The sequence below is a fragment of the Heterocephalus glaber genome, unplaced genomic scaffold, assembly GCF_053883595.1.
Source record: "Heterocephalus glaber isolate CG9 unplaced genomic scaffold, H.glaber_assembly_v1.0 deba00001610, whole genome shotgun sequence".
In the NCBI taxonomy this organism is placed as follows: domain Eukaryota; kingdom Metazoa; phylum Chordata; class Mammalia; order Rodentia; family Bathyergidae; genus Heterocephalus; species Heterocephalus glaber.
This window is the reverse complement of record NW_028258381.1, coordinates 38941660-38964719: the sequence shown is the minus strand read 5'-3', so window position 1 is coordinate 38964719 and position 23060 is coordinate 38941660. Positions and strand designations below refer to the sequence as shown.

The following is a 23060-nucleotide window of genomic DNA, read 5'->3' as shown; positions in this document are numbered from 1 at the left end:
CAGAGGAGACGCAGTTCATGGAGGGCAGAAGGTAGCAAAACCATGAGGGACAACCACAGCTCTTTCTGTCCCTTACATGTAATCCAGCCAGTGTAGGGCAGGCGGCACTCACACCTTTGATCCTAGTGCCCTTGATCCTAGCATTGCACCATGAGTCAATCCCAGCATCACACCCTCAAGATCCGGCCACCTCTGAAAAGGCCCCACCTCTGACTGCATGAGGCGTTGGGAGGACATCTAAACACAAGCCATGATTCCCTGGGTTTAATCTTCAGTACCACAAAACAAAACAATGTATAGGCTAACGGGCTAAAGACCTCTGTCTTAAGCCCCCTTCTTCACCTGTATTCTCTCCCCTCAGAAGTCCTCTCTAAGCTCTTTGTTTTAAGTGTCAGTGATAGGGCAAAATCTATACCTCCATCCCTGACTACTGTTGAAAAAACTCATTCAGACTGAAATCCAAACACCCGTTGGCCACCCTAATGGATGTCTAGTTGGCATCTCAGTGCTATGATTTGGACAGGACTCACTGTATCTCCTGAAGGGTCAAGTGCTGGAAGCCTGGTTCTCGGCATGGCCGTGTTGAGGAAGTGGCTCCTTTAAGAGGTGGGGCTTTGTGAAAGGTGATGAGGTCACTGGGGTGCCCTCCGCAGAGGAAATTAGTACAGCTCTCATGATATAGCTCAGCTCCCATGAGCGCAAGTTTGCACGCGAAAAGGAGCTGGCCTGGACTGTGCCTTCGTGTCCCCCTGTATGATTGCTTCTGCCTGGGCTCCTGCCGTTGTGATGCCATCCACCATGACCCCCTCTCCAGAGACTGAATTAACAGGACTTCCTGGTCTTGGCTTTTGGCCTCCAAAACTGTGAGCTAAATGAAACCTCTTTTCTTTATAAAGTAGCAAGCTTCAAGTATTTTGTTATACAACAGAAAACTAAGAGCTCAAGATGCCATGGTCCAAACAACTCTTGTTCTTCAACCTCCAAACTTGCTCATTCCTAATTATTTCACCACCAGCCATCAAGCAGAAAAGCAAGGTACACTCTTTGGTTTCTGTGGTGTCTATGATCTGCTTTCCTCATGTCAACTGACAAGACCTCCAAAATGTAGCCTAAGCCAGCCTCCGCCTTTCCAACTGTTTTCCTTGTCAAATTCAAGCCAGCATCATCCCTCCTTGGTTACTCTGAACCATGCTCCTTGCTCTCTCTTCCCCTTTGGTAATCGATATTCCACACGGTAGCCAGTGGCTTTTAGATGACCAGCAAAACACCTGCATGGCACCTCGCCTAGAATGAAGCTCAAGTTCCCTACCCTCTCACAAACCCCTTCAGTCACCCAGTGCCTGTCTATCTCTCTAACCTATTTGCTCATGCTCTTCTTTCCTTACTCCATCGAAGCCCTGGCTTGGGACTCTCCATAGCGGGCTTTCTTGTTCTTTCCATTGTAATTTAAATTTCACCTCCTTGGAAACCCTCCCTGATTCCCCAGCACAGAACGCTCTTAGCATTTGCCTTCAGCTCTTGCTACTATTGGATGTTTTTCTGGTTTTCTATCTTTCTGCAATCAGAAATTAATCTCCTTGAGAGCAAGTTTCAGTCTGTTTCATTCTCCACAGTATCCCTCAGTGTCTAGCACATGACTTGGCACATAAGGCATGCCGGAGGAATACTGAATGAATGATATTCACTCAGTTATTGTTTGTGTAGCCTAAACCAGATCCCATGAAATATGACGTGTGCATACAGTGGTGTTATGGCTAATCTCTAGAGGTCCTCCCAAAGCCTCTTGTACTCATAGGTAGGTAGGGCTTTTGGAAGGTGGCTAGATTATGGGCTTGTGATACTGGATTATGGGTACATAATAACTAAATTAGTTCACTGATTAGATTAGCATATTCTGGGTGTGGGTAATGAGAAGGCCCACCCTAGGGGAGGGTGGCACCCACCAGTAGTCTCAGCCAACCGTGGACTGAAGCCTCTACAAACTATGACCTAAAATAAATCTGTCTTCTTTAGCTTGTGGTTGTGGGGCATTGTGTCTCAGGAACGAGGAAGGAAGGAAGACAAATGGGTATAGCCATTTGAAATGGTGAGGTTCAGCAAGCGTGGTGGTGCAGTCCGTCAGCCCAGCACTCCGGGAGGCTCAGGCAGGATGATCCCAAGTTTGAGCCCAGTCTGGGCAACTTAGTGGCTTAGCAGGAGCCTTTCACAAAATACAAAAGGGCTGGGGATGTAGCTCAGTGTGAAGGCCTGGGTTCAACTCCTAGTACAATCAATCACAGAAGGTTAATCCATAAATGCTGATACAAAAATAATGCCCAAGATGTGCTCATGGGCACAATGTACAGCCAGCCTCCAACATGGTGTCTCTCTTCCGGTGCTCCGTCCCTTTAGGTGGCTCCTCCCAAACTGAAGTGGGGCTGGTCTGTGTGACCAACACGGTAGGGTGGAGGTGAGGTCGTGTGTGACCTCAAGGCCAGGCTCGCAGCTCGCTCCTGTTCCCCTGGGTCCCGTGTCCTGAAGGAAGCCAGTCTTCATGCTCTGGGCACCCCTGGGAGAGGGCCCATGTGGAGAACTGAGGCCCACTGCCCATTCCCAGCACCTGGCAGCCTGTGTGGGAGACGCCTTGACCCCACCTCATGAGAGCCATGCCACAAGCTGCCGATTTGCTCCTGAATCCACGACCGCACAAGCCTTGCAGGTTAGTAAATGCTTAGTGTGGGTTAGGCCTCCACATTCTGAGGTAATTCATGTATACATATAACTAGTACAGAGTCCAACTCATCTTTTATACTTAAAAAACAGGTACTCACGTAGGAAACATCTCAGGGGACACAGGGGGCTCCCTGAGCTCCAGTGTGGGCACAGAGGGGGAGCTACATCCATTTTGCACACTGCAGTATGTTCTTATAGTCTCGATTCTTTTTATGTGCACCTTTTATTACTTTTAGGGTTTTATTGCAGGTGAAAGGAATTCAGGATGGGGGGAGGTAGTTGAGTGGCAGAGCACTTGCCTCTATGCAGGAAGCCCTGGGTTCAACCTCAGTACTGAAAATCAGTGTGAGAAAGCACAGTTGGAGAGGTCAGCCACAATAGTAGCCCTTGTGAACCCTGGCCTTTTGTGCTGTCTTTGATTTCTGCCACTCTCAAGACCTAGCTTTGGAATGGGGCAATGCTTTAAAAGTTGTGGGAAGCCAAATACTAAAGCAGTGATGGCAAAACCTTTAGAGGAGCTTTCAGTGGTAACAAAGAACCCACTGGGCACGCCTGCCACAGGTTCGCCACCTGTGTACCAGAGGGTTGGGTTTCTCTGCTGTTTTTATCATCCGTGTGCTTCACTGAGAAGATCAGCTCCGTGACGAGAACGCTGTTCAGCAGGAACTGATTTAATTCTTGGCATTTAACGTTGCAGCGATGTGGCAAAGAACGTCGTGGGATGGATGAAGGAGCCCCTCGCACTGCTGGCAGGAGCTGCTGGTTTGCTGGAGTTGCTGGCAGAGCCCACAGGCTCCGCCGATGTCTGCAGGTTTCTGCAGGAGGGGGCGGCACGGAGCTCGGCATGCCTCATCTCTCAGAGGTGGGAGGTGCTCTGCTCGGATGGACAGACCAGTAGAGACCACAGCAGCTCAGACCCGCACTTCCCCAGGGCACCTCCTCGGTGTGCTCTGGGTGACTCCCAGTGTTCACAAATCAGTGTAACAGCCACCCCGAAGAAGTTTCAAGGCTTGAATGACAGGGAGCCATTTGACCTTGGCTCTTTGAAACTGGGGATCAGGGAAGGCCTGGACACCCACCTTCAGCTCCTGTAGGATCAGAAGCTTCCCTTTGAAAAGACCAGAGCAGCAGCTGTGATCTGATTCTATAATACATCCCTTCAAAGGACTAAAGGCTCAGAAATGAAGCTATAATTACTAAATTATGCACACTGATGACATCAGAGAGCCCTAGGGTCCAGGAAATCTTGAAAACCAGGAAATTAATTGCAAGTCTGAATCTCCTGCTGCAGAGAACTGAAGCGGCACACAAAGAAATACCCAGTAAAACGTCTGCCACTGAGTCAGCTTAGCATTTGGGTTCTGGAAAGCAAGGCAGCAAATCTACTGTTACTTTCAAACTAACACGGCCCTCTAGCTGGTTGAGGTGGTGCACACCTACAAGCCCAGCACTTTGGGCGCTGAGGCAGGACTGAAAGTTCTAGTCAAGCCTGGACAAATTAGTGAGAAAGAAAGTATGGTGAGAGGAAAAAGAACGCCAAGCCAAAATCCGCAGTCTCTCCGAGACTAGTGCCAACATCGAGACCATGCTGGAGTGGCCGAGCAGATGGCTGTGCTAGAGGACAAGGAGCCCGAGTTCTCTGTGAGGAAAATCAAGGCCCGGAAAGGCCAATAAGTCACCCTCCCTCCTGGCTTAGCTCACGTAATAAAGGTGTTCACTGTTCTATGTTCAAAAAAATTAAAAATTATTTTCAAATAGCTGGAGATATAGCCCAGTGTGAAGGTCCTGGGTTCAATACCAGTACTACCCACCTAAGCCCTCCAAAAACTGATGGGGGGAGGTATAACAGTGTTGGGAGTACTTGCCTGGAATGCATAGACCATGGGTTCCATCCCTAACACTGTGTTAGACAGATGATAGATAGACAGACAGAACCATAAGCAGGTTTGCAAAAAGCAAAAGCTTTCAAGGTAGAAATTATTTCTGCTTTTGACAGGGGATTTGGGGAACTCCAGTTCACCTGAGTTAGAAGGTTGAAGAAACCCCTGATTGGAGGGAGGAGAGACTGGCCTGAGCAGGGGAGAACTTCAGACGTGTTAGTCTCTGCTTTTGTGTTATATGTCATATTGTTTGATGTTTCTGAAGGATGAATCCCAAATATCCAAGAATTTGGATACTCTGCACTCCCCTGGCTCTTCTATACAGGGACCCCTTTATGGTGGGGGCGTGGGGAACTGGGGATTGATCTCAGAACCTTTGCACTGAACTACATTCCCCAGCCTTCTTTTCCATTTTTTATTTTGAGCACGGCAATCAACAGCAAAGAAAGCATGACGTACAAGGGTACTGAAGGGAAAGGGGCAGAGCAGGAAGGAGACCCGTGAACATCCGAGAACACGGCGGCTCTCTATGCCAGCCTTCGGGAGCTGCAATAGCCCCGCACCATTTACATGGTCTGTTGGTTCCCTGCACAGACGCACATGACGCGGTGCGCCAGTGAGGCACAGGAGGGATTCATGGCAACAGTGAAAACTAGAACAATGACACGATGTACTGTATAAAAGTATGTGAGTGTGGTCTCTTCCCTCATAGTATCTTCATTTACTTTCACCCTTTCACCTAAGAGGCCCTCAGTTGGGGTCATCATTAAGTTACTTGGATACAGGGGCTGCAACACTGCTGATGACCAGCCCCTCTGATCATGGAGTCACCGCAGCGTAGGGCACACAGCCTGGGTCCCAGAACAAAAGGGCAATTCACCCAGCGCGAGATCCCATCACGCCGCTCCAATGGTATGCAATTTAAAACTTACAAATTGCTTATTTCCGGAATTTCCACTTGATGTTTTCAGACATCAGTTTGGCTTTGGGCAACTCAACTGTGGGAAGTGAAGCCTTGGGGAGGGGTATCGTAATAGTAGTCACGCTGCATAATACTTGTGAGAGCACAGACGAGCCCCAGATCTGTCTTTATCACCTGTGAGGAAGAGGTGTGTGAGCAGCTTCTTCCACACAACTCAAACAATGCATATGTTCTTTGTTTGTATGGGGGATTGAATGTAGGGCAGTCACACAGAGCTATACTCCCACTTCTTTTTTAATTTGATACCAGGTATCCCAAAGTGCTGAGATTACAGTCGTGCACCACCACATACAGTTCAAACAATGAGATTCTCCCCCCCAGTCAGACTAGCACAATTTACAAAGATTTCTGGGCACGGTGCTACACACCTGCTATCTCAGTAACCTGGGAGGCTGAGGGAGGAAGATCACAAATTTGAAGCCAGCCTAGGCAACTTAGCAAGACTTTGTCTCAAAATAAAATTTTACAAAAGGCTAGGGGACGTAGCTCAGCGGTAGAGCTTGCCTGGCAGATTGAATCCCCAGTACCAAAAAATTTTTTTCCAAAATTTGATGGCATCAAGCGTGGATGAACATTTCAGAAATCAGTTGTTAACATACTGTCTTGGTAGTAGCACAATTTGGCAAAAGTTACCAAAATGTGATATAGACATGTAACCCACCCTCCGCTCTCTTCACCTCGGAGACTCAACTCCGGACCTGGTACGTGCCAGATGGGTGCCCTGCTACGGAGCTAAACTCAGCCCTAAAATAGATATCTGACTTTTGACCTGATCATTCTACTTCCAGAAACAATTTCCAAAAGACACTCTCACAAATGTCTATACACACACATTATAGTGTACGCCTGTAATCCCAGCACTCCGGGAGGTGAGGCAGAAGGCTCACAAGTTCAAGTCTAGCCTGAGCAATTTAGCAACTTAGACCTGTCTCAAAATTTTAAAAAAAAAGAATTTAAGAAGGGTTTGGGATATAGTTCAGTGAAAAGGCCCTAAATTCAATCCCTAGTACAATAATAACAGTAATTATTAAAACTTAAAAGGCAGGCTTGGAGCACACACCTGTAATCCCAGCACTTGTGAGGCTGAGGCAGGAGAAGTGCTGAATTCAAGGCCAGCCTGAACTACATAGTGAGACCCTGTCTTTTAAAAAAAAAGAAAAACAAAACCTTAAAAAATATATATGGCTGCCGGGGATTTAGCTCAGTGGTTCCGCTGCCTGTGTCGCAAGCACAAGATCCTGAGTTCGATCCCTGGTACCCAAAAAATATATATATATCTCTCTCTATATATATGAATATATATATATATATATGGCTGAGGCTGTCCGTCAAGGGTAGAGCAACCCTGGGTTCAATCCCCAGTACCACAAAATGAACAAAAAAGTAAATAGCAAGTGGGTAAAATAAATTAAGGGGGGGGGTTGTTGGGGATGTTGCTCAGTGTTCCCTAGGCCTAATCCCCAATACTACCCAATAAAAAGAAGGAAAAAAAGAGACCAGGACTATTTAAGGCGCCATCAAGGAGGGAAATGACTAATGATATTGTAATACATCCAAATCATTAAGTAGCCGGTGTTCATCTCCTTTAAAAATCAAAGTCAACCCCACCATCTGCTTTGCAAGCGCAAGGTCCCAAGTTCGATCCCTGGTACCAAAAAAAAAGTCAACCTATAGAAATAGTTACGGAAAGAATTGTAAAACTTTTTTTCTTGGCAGTATTGGGCATTAAACCCAGGGCCTTTCTGCTGAGCTGCATCCCCAGGGTTCTTTTTTATTTTTACTTTGAGACTGGATCTGACTAGGTCCCTAAGTTTCCCAGGCTGGGCTTGAACTCCTGGTACTCCTGCCTCAGCCTCCCAGGATGCTGAGGTTATAGGCGTGAGCCACCGCTCCCAGCTAAAACATATTCCTAAGTGGAAAACAGTTGTTGCACAGCAATATGTACAGTCATTTTGTTCACGTAAAACGTATTATGTGAATGTGTAAGGCCCTGGGTTTGATCCCAGCAATGAAAAACAAAAGGTGTGAGAATCACATTTGTTTTTAGAAGAGCAATGCAGCTGCTTGTCTTCCCCCTACTCCTTCCTTCAAACAAACAAAACACACAGCTCACATATAAGTTGTAAAATAAAGCAGTGTATTATTTATAAACCAATCATACAATAAAACAATTTTTAAAAGTCACAAGTACAGCAGGTGTGTAATCCCTTTGGAGTCAAGTACCTCTTAAACACGTTGCAAGCCCTTTCTGTTCACGCTGTTTCCCAAATGAATGTGGTTCTAACCCTGTGAAGACTCTGTAATTTCCTATTCGGTAACAAGTGAACAAAACTTGACAATAAATATCCCAACAATAACTTTTAAAAATACTAAGTGGTAGGGGGCCGGGGATTTAGCTCAGTGGTTTTGTTGCCTGCTTTGCAAGCTCAAGGACCTGAGTTCGATCCCCGGTACCAAAAAAAAAAAAAATACTAAGTGGTAAATATCCCTCTTAGTTGTAAAACTAAGTGTATTACTCAGACTGTGGTTAGTAAGATCTTATAACAAAGTTGATTACCATGTTTAAGATCCACAAATTTTTCTAGGATAATAACACAGGCAAAAGCTTAAAGGAATAATAAAGAAATAACTGAGGGTCCTAGTACATCAACAACAAATTTCATTACAAGCGGAACAGTAAGAGATGTGAAACGTTCTTCTTAGCTTTTCTTTTCAGAAACCATTGTGGCAGCCTGTCAAGTGGAAAGCTCTCAGGCCAAAGGTTCTCGGGCTTTCTCACGCATGGACAGCACAAGCCTTGTAGAGGACCTGGTTCCCGTGGACTGAGCTGTCCTCACCCGCCCAAGGAGCCTGCATTTATCACAACCCTTGCCAACTTCGGTGAAGAATCTAGAGCCACTCACTGGACCTGTGGGTTCTGCTGTCCTGCCAGAGCTCCCTTCCGGAGCTCCCTGCCATTAGCTGGGATTCTGACTCCAGCAGCCCATTTACCAAGTTAGCTTCCTCATCTGGAAAGCCGGTGAATTGGAGAGATGCTCTCTGGGGCCCTGAGCCCTAACAAGGCTCAGCTGGACCTCAGATTTAGAAAAATTACTTTCAACTGGAAGCCTCGTCTTCATGCTAGGTGTAGTTTCTGCATGACAGGTTTCTGTCTTTTCACCACCTTCTAAAAAAATCTGCTTTGGTCAGATCAGTTTCCAGGCCATCTGAGTAGCAGAGTCTGACACTGCTGTCTGGGTTAACATGAGGAGCTGTTCCCCTGCAGGCAGCGAAGCCCCCAGCAGTCCTGGGAGAAGCTGCATGGTAGGAAACACCAGCCCCTCCCCAGGAAGGAAGCTTCTGCTTGTGGAGTGGGGAAGCTCAGGAGGAAGCTTTAACACTGGTTGAACTTGAAGAATAAGGGCGGGACTTCCTGGAGAATTTCGTGGAGGTGTGGGAGATGTGCATCCGCTTCACAGTGCGGACGCTGCGACACAGGAGAGCATTCTTGGCGTGATCCCTGAAATCTTGAGAGACAAAGTAATAGATGAAGGGGTCAATGCAGCTGTTGAGGGTGGACAGGCAGAGAGCGGTGATGTACAGGGCGTACACATGGCTCTGGCCTCGGCTCTTAATTAGGAAATAATGCACCACGAGTAGAAGGTTACTAGGTGTGAAGCAGACGAGGTACATGACCAGGACGGTAATGATGAGCTTGACGGCCCTGTGCCTTTTCTTTCCCGAGTGTTCATCCATGGCAGAAGATCGGAGTGCTCGGATCATGAGCACATAGGAAGACACTGTGAGGAGGGCCGGGAACAGAAAGAGGCCAACGGCCAGGGAGAGGAAGTAGTGGAACATGTCCCCCACCAGCACCTCCTCGGGAAGGACGTCGTGACAGGTCGTGATGTTAAGGGCTGGGATGTAGATGGTCTGCTTCATGACATACAAGGGGATGGTGACCAGCAGAATCAGCAGCCATATTCCCACAGAAACCCCGATGGCAATGTTTGTGTTCTTCCTGGGGTGCACTATGGGGTTCACGATGACCCAGTATCGCTGCACACTGAGGCAGGTCATGAAGAGAACAGAGCAGTACATGTTACCGTAGAAGAAGCCGATAAGCACCTTGCAGAGGCCTTGCCCGTAAAGCCAGTTGTTGCCGTGTACGTGATAGGCGATCTTCAGGGGGAACCAGATGACTGAGAGGAGGTCCGCCAGGGCCAGGTTGGCCATGTAAATCACGGCGGGATGCTTCTTCTTCGTTCGGAAACAAAAGACCCAGAGCGCCATGCTGTTGCTAGGCAAGCCGACCACAAACACGATTGTGCAGACCACTGGGAGGAAGACGGTCGTCAGCTTTCCGGTGAGGATGGATGCGGCGAACTCATCCACTCCAAATCCGGGGGCCACCGTGACTCCTTTTTTGGTGACCAGAAGGTCATTGTCCTGGATCTTTCCGATGAGACTTCTGCCCCTGGAGGTTCTGTTGACTCCCACAGCTGAAAGGCAGGCAAAAGTGTCATTTATCAAAATCAGTGTTTCAGAGGTAGGGCTGCTTCACTCACATGAAAATATTCAGATGAGGGCAGAGATGTACCATTGGTGGATTACACAAAATGCATCTGGCTAGGGACTTCCTTGGGGGGAGAGTGTCCTTTACTGGAGGATTGTAGGGAACACGTGGAAAACTGATTTTTAGGAATCTGGAAAAGATTGGAAGTATTTCAATTCATCTTTTTAATAAACTTCGCACACTCATTGGTCCTCAGCTGTTTTAGCACATGTCCATCAACAGTCAGTTAGCAACCATCAGTTTAGGACGGTGCCAAATTCACTAGGGTGGGTGTAAGACAGAAGCCCGGCTCAGATTCCCTGTCCCACCAGCCCAGAGTCAGGGGCCGGCCTGGCTTTCAGTGACCCCATCTCAGAGCTCTGCACAGGGCAACTCCCAACATCATGAGGGGACAGTACCTCCCCACCACATGGATGTTCTCTAAAATAGGCAGGGATTCTGAGCTGCTGTGCTGGCCTCCCGAGGACCTTCACGTGGAGGCCGGATGGTGGCCTTCTGGTCTCAAGGTCATTGAACAAGTGGATGTGCAAATGACACACTTGTGTCCTGTTCTAGGGCTGTCGTGTGAGTCCTTTAGCATCAGCTCTGGGAAGAGATGTTCAGTAACATGCCTAGGATGTAGCCAGCAAAACTCGGGCTGTGGGAAGTGTTACAGGATAAAGGACCCAATTCCAAAATATAATTTACAAGGAAAAAAAAGAAAAGATGGGGAGAGAGAGGTACAGACGTGAAATTTACTAACGGATTGAAAAGATGCATCAGTTATATAATGTGTGCACCTTCCTTGGAGCTTGATTCAAATAAGCCACTAAAATAACATGTAGGAGACCATTAGAAATGTGAACACTGACTGAAATTTGATGCTACAGTACTAAGAAATTACTGTTACTCTGTAACACTGTACTATAACTGTGCTGTGGGTATGTTTAAAAAGAAATTCTTATCTCTTATGGATATATGCTAAAATATCTTAGGATGAAATTTTATCTGGGATTTGTTTCAGTGCCTGGAAACTTCAGACAGTGGCAGTTCCTCAGATGGTTAAAGAGAGCTACCATGTGACTCACTACATTCCTAGGTATATACCCAAGAGAAATAAAACATGCATCCACACAAAAACTTCTACTCAAATACTCAGAGCAACATTTACAATAGTCAAAAATAAAAACAACCCAGCACTGGGGATTTAGCCCAGTGGTTCCGGCGCCTGCCTCGCAAGCGCAAGGACCTGAGTTCGATCCCCGGTACTGAAAAAAACCCACCCAGATTTGTATCAATGGATGAATAAATAAAATGAAATATATCCACACAAGGAAATATTACTTGGCAACAAAAAGAAATGAAGTATTATAGCTGAGCATGGTGGTACATTCCTATAGTCTTGGCATGCAGGAGACTGAAACAGAAAAATCACTTGAACCCAAGCATTTAACCAGCCTGGGCAACACAGTGAGACTCTGTCTCAAAAACTATATATAATAAAAATAAAGAAAATGAAGCATTGATACATGATATAACATAGAAGAACCCTAAAAAAAAGTAGGATGAGTAAAAGAAATCGGTCACAGAGGAACACGTATTGTTCCATTTATATAAAATGACTGGCATAGGCAAATCCAATGAGCCATTGTCAGGTGACCGGTCACAGCCAAGGTGTTTCTCTTCAGATAATGAACAGGTTCTCAATTGGCTCTGGCGATGGTGCAGTATGAATACACTAACAGCCACCCAACTGTACTTTTTAAATGAGTGAGCCTACAGTTGCAACTGCATGATTTAATAAAGCTGTTAAAAGTAACACGGAAATGAAAGCATTTCCCCTAAAATCAGGAATAAGACAAGGGCGTCTACTCTCACCACTGCTGATCAACACAGTATTTGAATTGTAACCAGCGAATTCAGGCAGGAGAAAAAAGGGGGGCACAAATAGGACAGGAAGAAGTGAAATTACCCCAATTAGCACATGATACGATCTTTACATGGGCACCCTAAAAACCCCATCAGAACACTCTCAGCTCTAATAAGCAAGTTAACCAAGTGGCAGGATACAAAATCAACACACAAAAATCAACAGCTTTCCTATACACACCAAGAATGAACCCACCAAGAAAAATTTAGGGAAACAATCCCATTCACAATAGCTTAAAAAGTATATATCTAGGAATCAACCTAACCTAAAAGGTGAAAGACCTCTATAATGGAAATTACAGAACACTGACAAAAGAAACAAGATGTTAGGAAATGTAAAGACCACCCTTGTTCATGAATCAGCATTAATATTGTTTCTTTTTGTTTTGTTTTTTGAGACTGGGTCTCACTATGTAATTCAGGTTGGCCTTGAACTCACTATGTTGCCCAGGCTTGCCTCGAACTCATGGGGATTCTCCTGCTTCAGCCTCCCAAGTGCTGGGATCACAGGCATGTGCCACCATGCTGGGCCAGAAATAATATTGTCTAAATGACCCTATGGCCAAAAGCCATCTAAAGATTCGGTGGGATCCTAAAATACCCACACCATTCTTCACAGAAGTAGAAAAAGTAAATCCTAAAATTCATATGGAAATAAAGCTAGGCAAGGTGGTGCACATATACAGTCCCAGCAGTTGGGAGGCTGAGGCAGGAAGATCACTATGAGTTCCAGGCCAGCCTAGCTACAAAATGAGTTCAAGGGCAACCTGAGTTACACAGTGGAAATCCTATCTCAAAAAGCCAAAAACAAAGCAAAACTCACATAGAAACACAAAAGACCACGAATAGCCAAAGCAATTCTAAGCAAAAAAGCAAAACTGGCATGCTGTGGTGGCGTACACCTGTAGTCCCAACACTTAGAAGATTGCGGCAGGAGCATCACTGTGAGTCTGAGGCCAGCCTGGGCTATAGCGAATTCAAGACTTGCCTCATTTACATGGTGAGACCTTGTCTCAAAAGACCAAAAAAAATCAAAGATGGAGCCCTTGCAATACAGGATCTCAAATGATACTACAAAGCCATAGTGATACATAAAAAACAAAAAAAACAGCATAGTCTTGGCACAAAAACAAACGCATGCACCCACAGCCATGTGATTATTGACAAAGGAGCCAAAAGCATACGCTGGAGAACAAACGGCCTCTTTGACAAACGGTGCTGGGAAAACTGGCCGTCAGCATGCAGAAGATTGAAGAGATCCTTACCTCTTCCCATGCTAACATCAAGTCAAAAAGGATCACAGAAGTAAAGATAAGACTTGAAACTCTGAAACTGCTAGAAGAAAGCACAGGGGGAACACTAGAAGCCATAGGCACAGGCAAAGGCTTCCAGCATAGGCCCCAGGAGCCATTAGGGAAATGCAAACCAAAAGCACAGGAGATTCCATCTCACAGCTCAGAAAGGCTGTCATCAAGAACACGAGAGGCCACCACACCTGCCCAATCCCAGGGCTGCTGCGGGGGGCTGAGGCAGAACTATCAACACCAGTGTAAGGCCAGCCTGGACTACTGAAGGAAGGAAAGGAAGAAGGGAAGAAGGGAGGAAGGGGGGAAGGAAAGGAAAAATGCTGGCAAGAAGTGTGGGAGCAAGAGCCCTTCCACGCTGCTGGTGGGAAGGCAAATCCACTGTGGAAATCAGGGTGGCGATTCCCCACAGAGCTGAAACGAGACCTACCATGTGATCCCGCTAGTAGACTGCGTTCCCGAAAGAATTAAAGGCCGCATACTACAGTGATGGCAGCACACCCAGGTTTTTTATAGCAGCAGAACTCACAAGAGCTGAACTGTGCAAACAGCCTAGCTGCCCACCAACAAGATGCGTGGACGAGGGGAACGCGGTCTACACGCACAAGGGAGTATTATCCAGTCACAGAGAAGAACAGGGTTGTGTCTTTCCAGGAAATGGATAGAAGCGTAGGCCCTCTGGTGGAGCAAAAAGAGCCAGTCTCATTTGGCAACTTAAGCCTAACATGTTTCGGGCCAGGGATGTAGCTCAGTGGTGCTGCTGCCTGCCTCACAAGCGCAAGGTCCTGAGTTCGATCCCCAGTATCCCCCCAAAAAACAAATAAACAAATATAACATGTTTTTTCTTATGTGTAGGCAATCTAACCCTAAATTAAAATAAATAAGTTGGGTATATGTCTGTGATTCTAGCACTCTGGGAAACTGAGGCAGGAGGGTTGCAAATTCAAGCCCAGCCTGGGCAACTTAGTCAGGCCCTGTCTCAAAATTTAAAATGGTTCAGTGTGAAGCCCAAGGTTTGATCCCCAGTACTGAAAAACTGAAAACCTCATATGAGCTGTGTCAGGAGCAATGCTACATAATTTTGGGGGAAAATCATTTGGTTAGGCCTGGTTCTCCTCCTGTAGGCCAGCTATGGCACTCTGAGACATAATTCCATTTTGGCCCCCGGTCACAACTGAGGCCTCAGTGATCCGGTGATGCTGTGATTCTCCAGGAGAAGATTACACCAGCTGAAGACATCCTGGGAGGAACAAAAACTTCACCTACATAGTTCCTCATTGTTCCAGGATTGTCGGCCACCACTGCTACTAAATGTACAATATTTATGCTGCCATTGTTTTTCATAGTAAAACAAATGTTACTCTCAACACCTATGGAGAGAGGAACTAAGATGGGTGTGGAGGTACATGCCCCAAATCCCAGCACTCTAGGAAGCAGAAGCAGAGGATCCCAAGTTCAAGTCCTGCCTGGGTAACCTACCAAGTTCCTGTTTCAAAATAAAAAATAAAGTGTTGAGGATGAAGCTCAGTGCATGGGCACTGCATTCAATCTCAGTACCGCAAAGGGAGGAGGGGTGGTGGACCAGTTTAGTAATTCGACATTTACAGTTCTTCTATAAAAGCATGGATTGATTTGGATACACTGACCATGAACAGACTTATTGGGTAAAAATAAACAAATAAATTACAGGACAGTCTGTACAAGGTGCTCCATCCATTGTGTAAAATTACTCTTTGTACACAGGGCTTCTAGTTGAGAGCGGGTCCAGGGTCCCCAGCAAACCACGTACGATCGAGTACTTCACCTGAGCAAGCTCTCTCCCCACCCGGTCTTCACAGACCCTCACCCCAAAATCCCTCTGCTCCCAACCTTCAGGACCACAGCTGAGAGAGAAAAGGTTTCCATTGCCGGGTGCCCTCCCAGAGACACTGTCCGTTGATTTTATAACCGTTCTTGCAGGGTGGGCCGTTTCCCTCCATGCTCGCCCAGCTAACAAAACGCCAAGAAAGCCAAACACAGACTTCACGAGATGCTGCCTGCCAAGGTTAACTAGTAACTCCGAGGCAAGAAAGGGGCCCTCTTCCCGTTCATTAGGGTTCTCTCCTTTTACACAACACTGGACACATCCCTAAACTGACAATAATGATACATCCTCCCGTAACAGATGGTGTGTGTTTGTTTTTGGTACCAGAGACTGCACTTGGGACCTTGCACTTGCGAGACAGGTGGCAGCCCCCGGCCCTGGTTGTTTTTGTTTTTTGGAAATGGTCTCGTCCTTGAACTCACTATGTAGGCCAGGCTGGCCTCAACCTTGCAGCGATTCTCCTGCTTCAGCCTCCAGACTCAGTGCTGGGATTATAGGCGTGAACCATTCCACCCAGCTATATATATGCACGCTACTGATGAACCTATATATCCTCATACTTGTACAAAAAAATTATATGTTTTGAATACATTATTTTATGCATGGATATATGAAAGCAAGAGAGAAGATAAAAACCAAAAATGTTAGCAGTGCTATTTTGGTATTGAGTTCTGGGGTGACTTCATTGAATTTTTTCCTTTTTTTCCTCTACAGTGATCACATACAGCTTTATAATTAAAATACCAACTGTGACCAGGACAAAAGTTACAATCTCCAAAAGAGAAACCTCCGTGTCCTGTAACATAGTACAGAGAAAAAAGTGTCTGAAAGTCTGACTTCAGTGCCACACTTGCTTGCACCAGTCTGTCATCTCTCCTTCTGGGCAGGCGCCCTCGCTTCACCTTCATCATCTCCATCTCCTCCTCCTCCTCCTCCTCCTCCTCCTCCTCCTCCTCCTCCTCCTCCTCCTCCTCCTCCTCCTCACTGGGGACTGAACTCAGGGCCTTCCCCCTGAGCTTCATGCCCGGCCCTTTTTAGTTTTTGAGACAGTCTCACTAAATTGCCCAGACTGGGCTCAAGCTTGCGACCCTCCAGCCTCAGCCTCCCAGTGGCTAGGACTGCAGGCCACACCCCCATGCCTGGTCCTTCATCTGCCATTCAGAGGCTCTGCAGGTGCCACACGCTGGGGATGGAGACAGCAGGGCAGCTCCCAGCCTCTGGGGTTGAAGACCAGGGGGAGAGAGATTAAGCACATTTACATGAACAGTCATCCAGGGCCACTGAGAGGCCACCCAGAGCGGAGAGGGCTTTCCCTGCCTTGCTCCCCCAACTGGTGTCCCCCGCCTAAAATGAGGTTGCTCTTAGGTCGAGTCCTTTGCATTGTGCAGTCTTTGGGATGAGGCTCTGGGGAAGAAAACCAAACCCAATCTGCCCTTCAGCGCGGAGGAAGGGGATGAGCAAAGCCCTCGTCCTGATGGAAATCAATTCTGTGTCACTTTGGGAGGGAAGCTCAGGCACCTGAAATCTGCCTCACTAGTCCAACCTCACACAGGAAGGTTACCTTGCAAAGGTCCATGTATACAGGGAGGAAAGAAAAATAACCAAGGTGCGATATTCAAGAGGTCTGGTTAACAAGTAACCGGATCTTCCTTTTCTGCTAAAGTCAAGCTCGCTCTGTACTCCAGGGTCCCCAGCCCCTACCTGATAAACAGCCAACAAGAATGAGCCGGTAATGGGGCGGTTCCCGCCGAAACCACCTGAATCACCATCACCGGGCAGGCGGTGAATCACCTGCGCCCACTCTCACATTCGCATACGTGACTTTTGCGCCTGGATTCTTAAGAGTTCCAGACTTTAAAAGACACAGGCCAATGGACAGATGTTAGTAAGTTTCACTACTTCCAGACTTGATATAAAAACCTATATTTAGACCAGCAGAGGGGAGGTTCAAGCTCACACCCTAACACCCTTTTTCTTAGCTCCAGAGAGGAAAAGGCCCAGGACCTCTGCAGTGAGTCCTAGTCTCCTGCGAGCCACGGCAGCACAAGGCGAATTATACAGGAAAGGTAGAAAAAATGAGACTGAGAAGCTGAGATTTAGGCCTGCTCAGTGCTGCTCTGGGCAGCAAAGACAAAGCCCTGAGCTTGCTGCACCTTTTATTCAGTACCTCGGAAGAAACAAATGTAACAAAGGTAACAAATGTAACAAAAGACGGGGGGGGGGGCAGGAATCCAAGAACAATGAGGAACTGAGTAGATGAAGAATTTGTTCCTCCTAGGGTGTCTTCAGCTGGTGAAATCTTGCCCTGAAGAATCACAGACAGCATCACGGGATCACTGAGGCCTCAGTTGTGACCGGGGGCCAAAATGGAATTATGACTCAAAATGCCATAGCTGGGTTGTAGGCAGGAGAACTAGGCTAACCGAATGATTTCCCCTAAAATTATGGTGCATTGCTCCTGACAGTCTCCGATCTAATTTACGTGCTCTTTTACGAAGTCTTCGGAAAGAGGGTAAAAGTGAGAGATGCTTTTCACAGCTGGCCTGCGGATCTCGGGGAAATTCAAGCCTCCTTGTAAGGACACCCAGGCTGCGCCTCCCTCCCATGGTGGAGGCTTAGCACACCCGGCGCCGAGCTTTAAGCCCTCAGCCAGCGCGGGCCATGGCACCGGGCGACTCCAACTCGGGCACACCCGGGGGACACGACCGCCCGCGCGGCCGGGGGAGGCCGGCAGCGGGCACTGGGCACCGGGCGCCGCCCAAACTCCTCCTGGCCACTGTTCCCAGGCTGAGGCCGCGTCCCACAGTGGCCTCCAGTGCGCGCTCCAGGTGAAGGGAAGGGCGGGCCTGGGACCCCACTGCCGACCGGAGGTCACCCGTAACCACAGCACTGGAGGCTGAGGCAGGCGGAGAGACAGCAAGTTCCGGAGCAGCCTGGTCTACACAGCGAGGCCGTGCCTCAAAATAAAAGGAATTTAAGAGTAAATAAAGGAAAGGCGCTGGGAATGCAACTCAGCGCTGAGCCCCTGGGTTCAAAAGGGAGGAAGGAAGGGGCATTAAAAAGAAATGCAAGGCAGGTCCAAGAAGGGCCACCCGTGAATTCACTCGGCGCCCAAATAGCCAGAAAGCCCGGGCCGACCGTCACACCCAGCTCCTCCACCGCGGGCCGCCCCACCGTGGGCTGCGGGGGCGCCGAGCCAGAGGCCGGGTCCGGGGTCGTCCGCTCGCCGCCCCCACCCCGCCCCCGCTCACCTGGCCCCGCGCTGCTGCCCGAGGCCGCGGCGGCCAGCAGGAGGGCGCCCCCCAGCAGCCAGGCCGCGCGCGGACCCCGCATCCCGCCGCCGACCGCGCCCGCGCAGAGAAGGCGCCTCCGCGAACACCCGCAGCCCCTGCGCAGCCGGCGATCCTGCGCCCCGCCCGCCCCCGGCCCCCTAAACGCCAGGCCACGCCCGGCCGGCGCGCTCACCTGAGACCCGCGCCCCAGGCTCGGGGCAGAGCAGCTGGCGGCGGCTGCGCTGGAATGCAAACCACAGGAAGGCGGGCCGCACCTTCTCCCGGGCTGAACGGTGTGTGTCCAGAGGCACCTCTAACCTTTACTCCTCCAGAGCAGCGCCCTCTGTCTCCCTGCCTTGCTCTTGACGGTAGAAGTCTTGATCGTTCTGGCGTGGTGGCGTTTGCCTGTCATCTCAGCACTGTGGAGGCTGAAGCAGGAGGGTCGCCCATTTGAGCCCAGCCTGGGCAACTTTGAGATTTATCGAGACTGTTTCAAAAAGAAAGGGCACGGGCTGGGGATTTAGCTCAGTGGTTCCCCTGCCTGCCTCGAAATCGCAAGGTACAGAGTTCTATCCCAGGTACCAAAAAAGAAAGGAAATAAAGGAAGGAGGGAGGGAGGGAAGCAAGGAAGGAAGGAAGGAAGAGAGAGAGAGAGAATGTTAAGGATTTAACTCAGTGCAAAAGTTCTGGGTTTGATCCCCAGTACCAAAAAATTAAAAACTAAAATAAATAGAAGCCTTGACTGAAGCTCAAGCCATTTTCCAGAAGGGAAAAGAATCAGGCTTTCACTGGTGGTAGAGGTGGGCCCGGGAGCGAGGTTCGGGTGTGCAGAAGCGAGGCGGGCGGCCTTGGACCCGAGGGCAAGTGTGAGAAGGGGCGGCGCCCGGCGCTGGGTTCCCCCTGGTTAACCAGCTGTGACCTTGAACTGTTCCCTCCTCCGGGAGCAGAAGCGTGGGAAGGCCGTGGACTGGGCCCTGAGAGTGCCGCACTTCAGGAGCGGGGTCTGCTGAATCGCCACAACCACCCGCACGGTGTGATTAATCTTTCCTCTTTACGGACCAGGGACCGGAGCTGAGCAAGGTGAAACAAAGCGACCGGAAGAACAGGGAAGACCCCAGAGAGCTCAGGAGAGCGGCTGGGAGGCTGACGGACTCTGAGCAGGTGCAGGGCCTGGTGGCTGCCTGGAGAGAGGCTGGGCCCGGGCTCGGGTGAGCGGGGCGAAGACAGGGGTGAGCGGGGCGAAGACAGAGCTGAGCCCTGACAGTGTGATTGTCCCTGGAACGCCAAGCCTCAGTGAGCCAGTTACCGCTGGCGGTTACTAATACTTGCACAACCAAATCCACATGCCGGCGTCCCTAGTCTGTGAGCACCTCGCCCGGAGCTGCATCTGCTGAAAGGCTCCGTCCCTGTGTCACTCCGAACGGAACCTGAGGTGTGGCCCATTAGCTGAATTAACGTGGGTTCCGGATAATCCAAGAAGGAAACAATGAGCCCAGTGGGGTGGTGCAAGCTGTAATCCCAGCACGAGGAATCTTGAATTTGATCCCAGCCTGGGTAACCTAGAGACCTAGCAAGACCCTGTCTCAAAATTTTAAAAAGGTAGAGAGTGTAGTTCAGTGCAAAGGCCTTGGTTCAAGTTCAGTTGTCAAAAAGGACAGAAAGAGAGAGAAAGAGAGAGAAATTAGCAAGTGACTTTAGTCATTTCCCCTATAAAACATCTCCCCAAGATGCCAAGCAGATGGTTCATGTGCTCTCCCTTTGGCGCCATAGAGGAACTATACAAGCAGAGAAATGAAATGAAATGAAATGAGAGAAGCAAATGGTCCAGCTATGCCAGGAGAATGGAATGATCACATTCTGGATAACAGAAGGGACAGGGGTTTTTTGTTTTGGTTTGGGTTTTGGTTTTTTTGAGACAGGGTCTCGCTATGGAGTCAGGCTGTCCTTGAACTCACTACGTCATCCAGGCTGTCCTCAAATTCGAAGCGATCCTCCTGCCTCAGCCCCCCACCCCCGTGTACTGGGATCACAGGCGGGCGCCACCACACCTGGCAGCAGCTTTTTAAAAATATTCCAGCACACACAGAAGGATGGCAGGCTGTGCAGCACAGACTTTCTGTTCAGTGGCCCCAGGCTGCGCCTCAAGTGAGCTCTTTCAGGAATGTGAAATCATGTGACCCGGTGACAGATTCTGGCATCTCTTCTTGAGGACACCTGTGTGACCTTGGATAAATCATTTACCCTATGCACTATCTATGCCTTAGCTTCCTCGCCTATAAAGATGAGCTTACTAAAGCCATCTCAGGGTAAAAGAGTGACTCTGATGTGAAGTAGAAGCTCTGAAAAACCTGCATGTTTCCTTCCTTGGAGTCTTTGTCACACCCCACCTGCACCTCAGCTCCTGAAACACGGTTCCCAGGGCCCCAAATCTCGGTCTGTGCCATGTTTTCCTCCCAGAAAAGGTTGATTTCTGTAGAAGTAGCCCAGGAGGTCACCTTGTTGTGAATGGGGACAGTTTTTCTGACGGTCCCTGCCCGGGAGGGATGAGTCCTGTACTATCCTTTCCCCACCTGTACTGATTACTGTTGCGACCACAATCTGGGGTGATCGTAGCCCTTTTCTCGTGGGGTGACTGTGAGGGCTAAATGCCCATCAAGTCTCCCTGAGCACAGTTCCCTTGTTGTAGGCAGCCAGGAAACAGGTGGCACCCTTGGAGGAGGGAGGGTCCTCTTAGCAGGGAACAAAGCGTGGGGCTCCGCTGCTTTCAATTTAAATTTCGGTGATGTCATATAGGAGCCTGCTTTGACTCAGCAGAATTTCAATAAAAGGCTTTCAGTGAACGATGCTGAGTTAAAGTCTCGAGAATGTGCTTTTTTCCTTCAGCCTGACTGGATGAAGGACACTCAGTGAAGTCAGTTTGCAGCACAGCACCTGTTGTGTGGGTGGTGGAGGCTCATTTGCCCTGAGGGGCGCAGGGTGCCCTGTTACTCTGCAGGTGGGACCCCGGCAGTTCCAGAGCCGGGTTTGGGAGCCTGGACTCCCGCAGCTCCCCACTCCCTTCACTGGAAGGAAGCATTTAGACACTGAGAGAAAACTTCTTTTTGTTCGTTTGAACGGGATCTCGCTATGTTAAGTCCAGGCCAGCCTCGAATTCGCTACGTACCCCAGGCTGGCCTCAAACTCACGGTCTTCCTGCCTCAGCCTCCGGAGTAAGGGAATCACAGGTGCTAGGCACCACACTTGGCAAGAACGCATGTAGCTCAAATGGATTCTGCATTCATTTATCAGGCACATCAATGGAGACACAAAGTTCCTGAAATCTTGGGTCCGGATCAATAATAGTTGCGGAAAAGCTATGCTCATTCATTCACTAATGCACTGAGCACAAAAATCATGCCTTCTCTTTCCAGTTCCTCAGATCAAAAATTTCTTTGCCATGGTCCGATTTGTTTACCTTCCTTCTCGGATTCACCAGCAAGCCTTCTTTCTGCTCAGCACCCATTTGCTGTCTTGCAACAACAAGACAGAGAGGACTCCTGCTGAATCGGCCCTCAGATCGGCCCACTTCCTTGCTTCAAGAACCAAAGTGCTCGCCCTTCCCTCAGAGTCCGTCTCCAGGTCTCCAGTTCTGCTCCATCACGAGCACCCACCCCGCCCTCTTCTGCAATCCCCATCCTCACCTGGAATGCTCAGTCTCCACGCCTCTCACCCAGGTGTTGGTTTACTGAGACTCAGCAGTCATTAGGCTGCAGCGTCCGCGGGCCCCTACCTTCCCGGTGTCTCCCAGCTTGTCAGCAGTGGGGCTCAGGAGTCTCCATGCCAGCCAGAGGAGGAGCTAAAAGGGTGACATGTGTGATCAGGCCAAAGGCCCACTAGAGCCAAAACAAATAAGCTCTAATAATAATCATGGTAAGCATCAGGGGCCAACTACCATCTAGGCTTAGGGTCTTTGGCTTTGTCCTTTTGCTTAATTTAAGGTCTGAGACAGGATCTTGCTATGTAGTTCAGGCTGGTCTTGAACTCACTGTGTAGCCCAGACTGACCTCAAACTTGCAGCGATCCTCCTGCCTCAGGCTCCCGAAAGTTGGGATTACAGGCATGCACCACCACACCCGAGAGATTTGTGATGTTTTTAACTTTAGATTGTTTTTCTTCCACTCCAACAAAATGGAGAACATACTTTTGTTTGGTTTTTTGGCTGGTTTGTTTCGTTTTGTTGAGGCAGGGTCTTGCTATATAGCCAAGGCTGGCTCAAACTCATGGCAGTCCACCTTTCTCAGCCTCCCAAGTGCTGGGATTACAAGTGTGTGTCACCATGCTCAGCTTGGACATTTTTTTTCCTACCAGGAATTGAACTCAGGACTTCGCACTTGCCAGGCAGGCACGGTGCGCTGAGCTACACCCCCAGCCCTGGACGACATTTTTAAGGAAAAGACTCGTAAAGACTCTCACCCTTGGGTGGAGTTTGGGTGGGGTGGGGCCCCACTGTGATTTAGGAAGACAGAGTCAGTCCTCACATCATGGGAAAGCAGCCGCGATGCCTATCTGGTCTCTTCCATTGCTCTGGAGTCGGGGGACGCAGA

At 48.8% G+C, this 23060-nt stretch overlaps 1 protein-coding gene across 1 annotated transcript; it reads right to left on the bottom strand.

Annotated features, from left to right (window-relative positions):
• Positions 1 to 7690: 7690 nt before the first annotated feature.
• On the bottom strand, positions 7691 to 18586 carry F2rl1 (F2R like trypsin receptor 1). Its single transcript, XM_021254762.2, has 2 exons — positions 18457 to 18586; positions 7691 to 10055 (listed from the first exon to the last, which is right to left on the bottom strand). Exons 1-2 carry the CDS (start codon positions 18536 to 18538, stop codon positions 8935 to 8937), a joined length of 1203 nt encoding a protein of 400 aa, XP_021110421.1. The 5' UTR covers positions 18539 to 18586; the 3' UTR covers positions 7691 to 8934.
• Positions 18587 to 23060: the final 4474 nt, after the last annotated feature.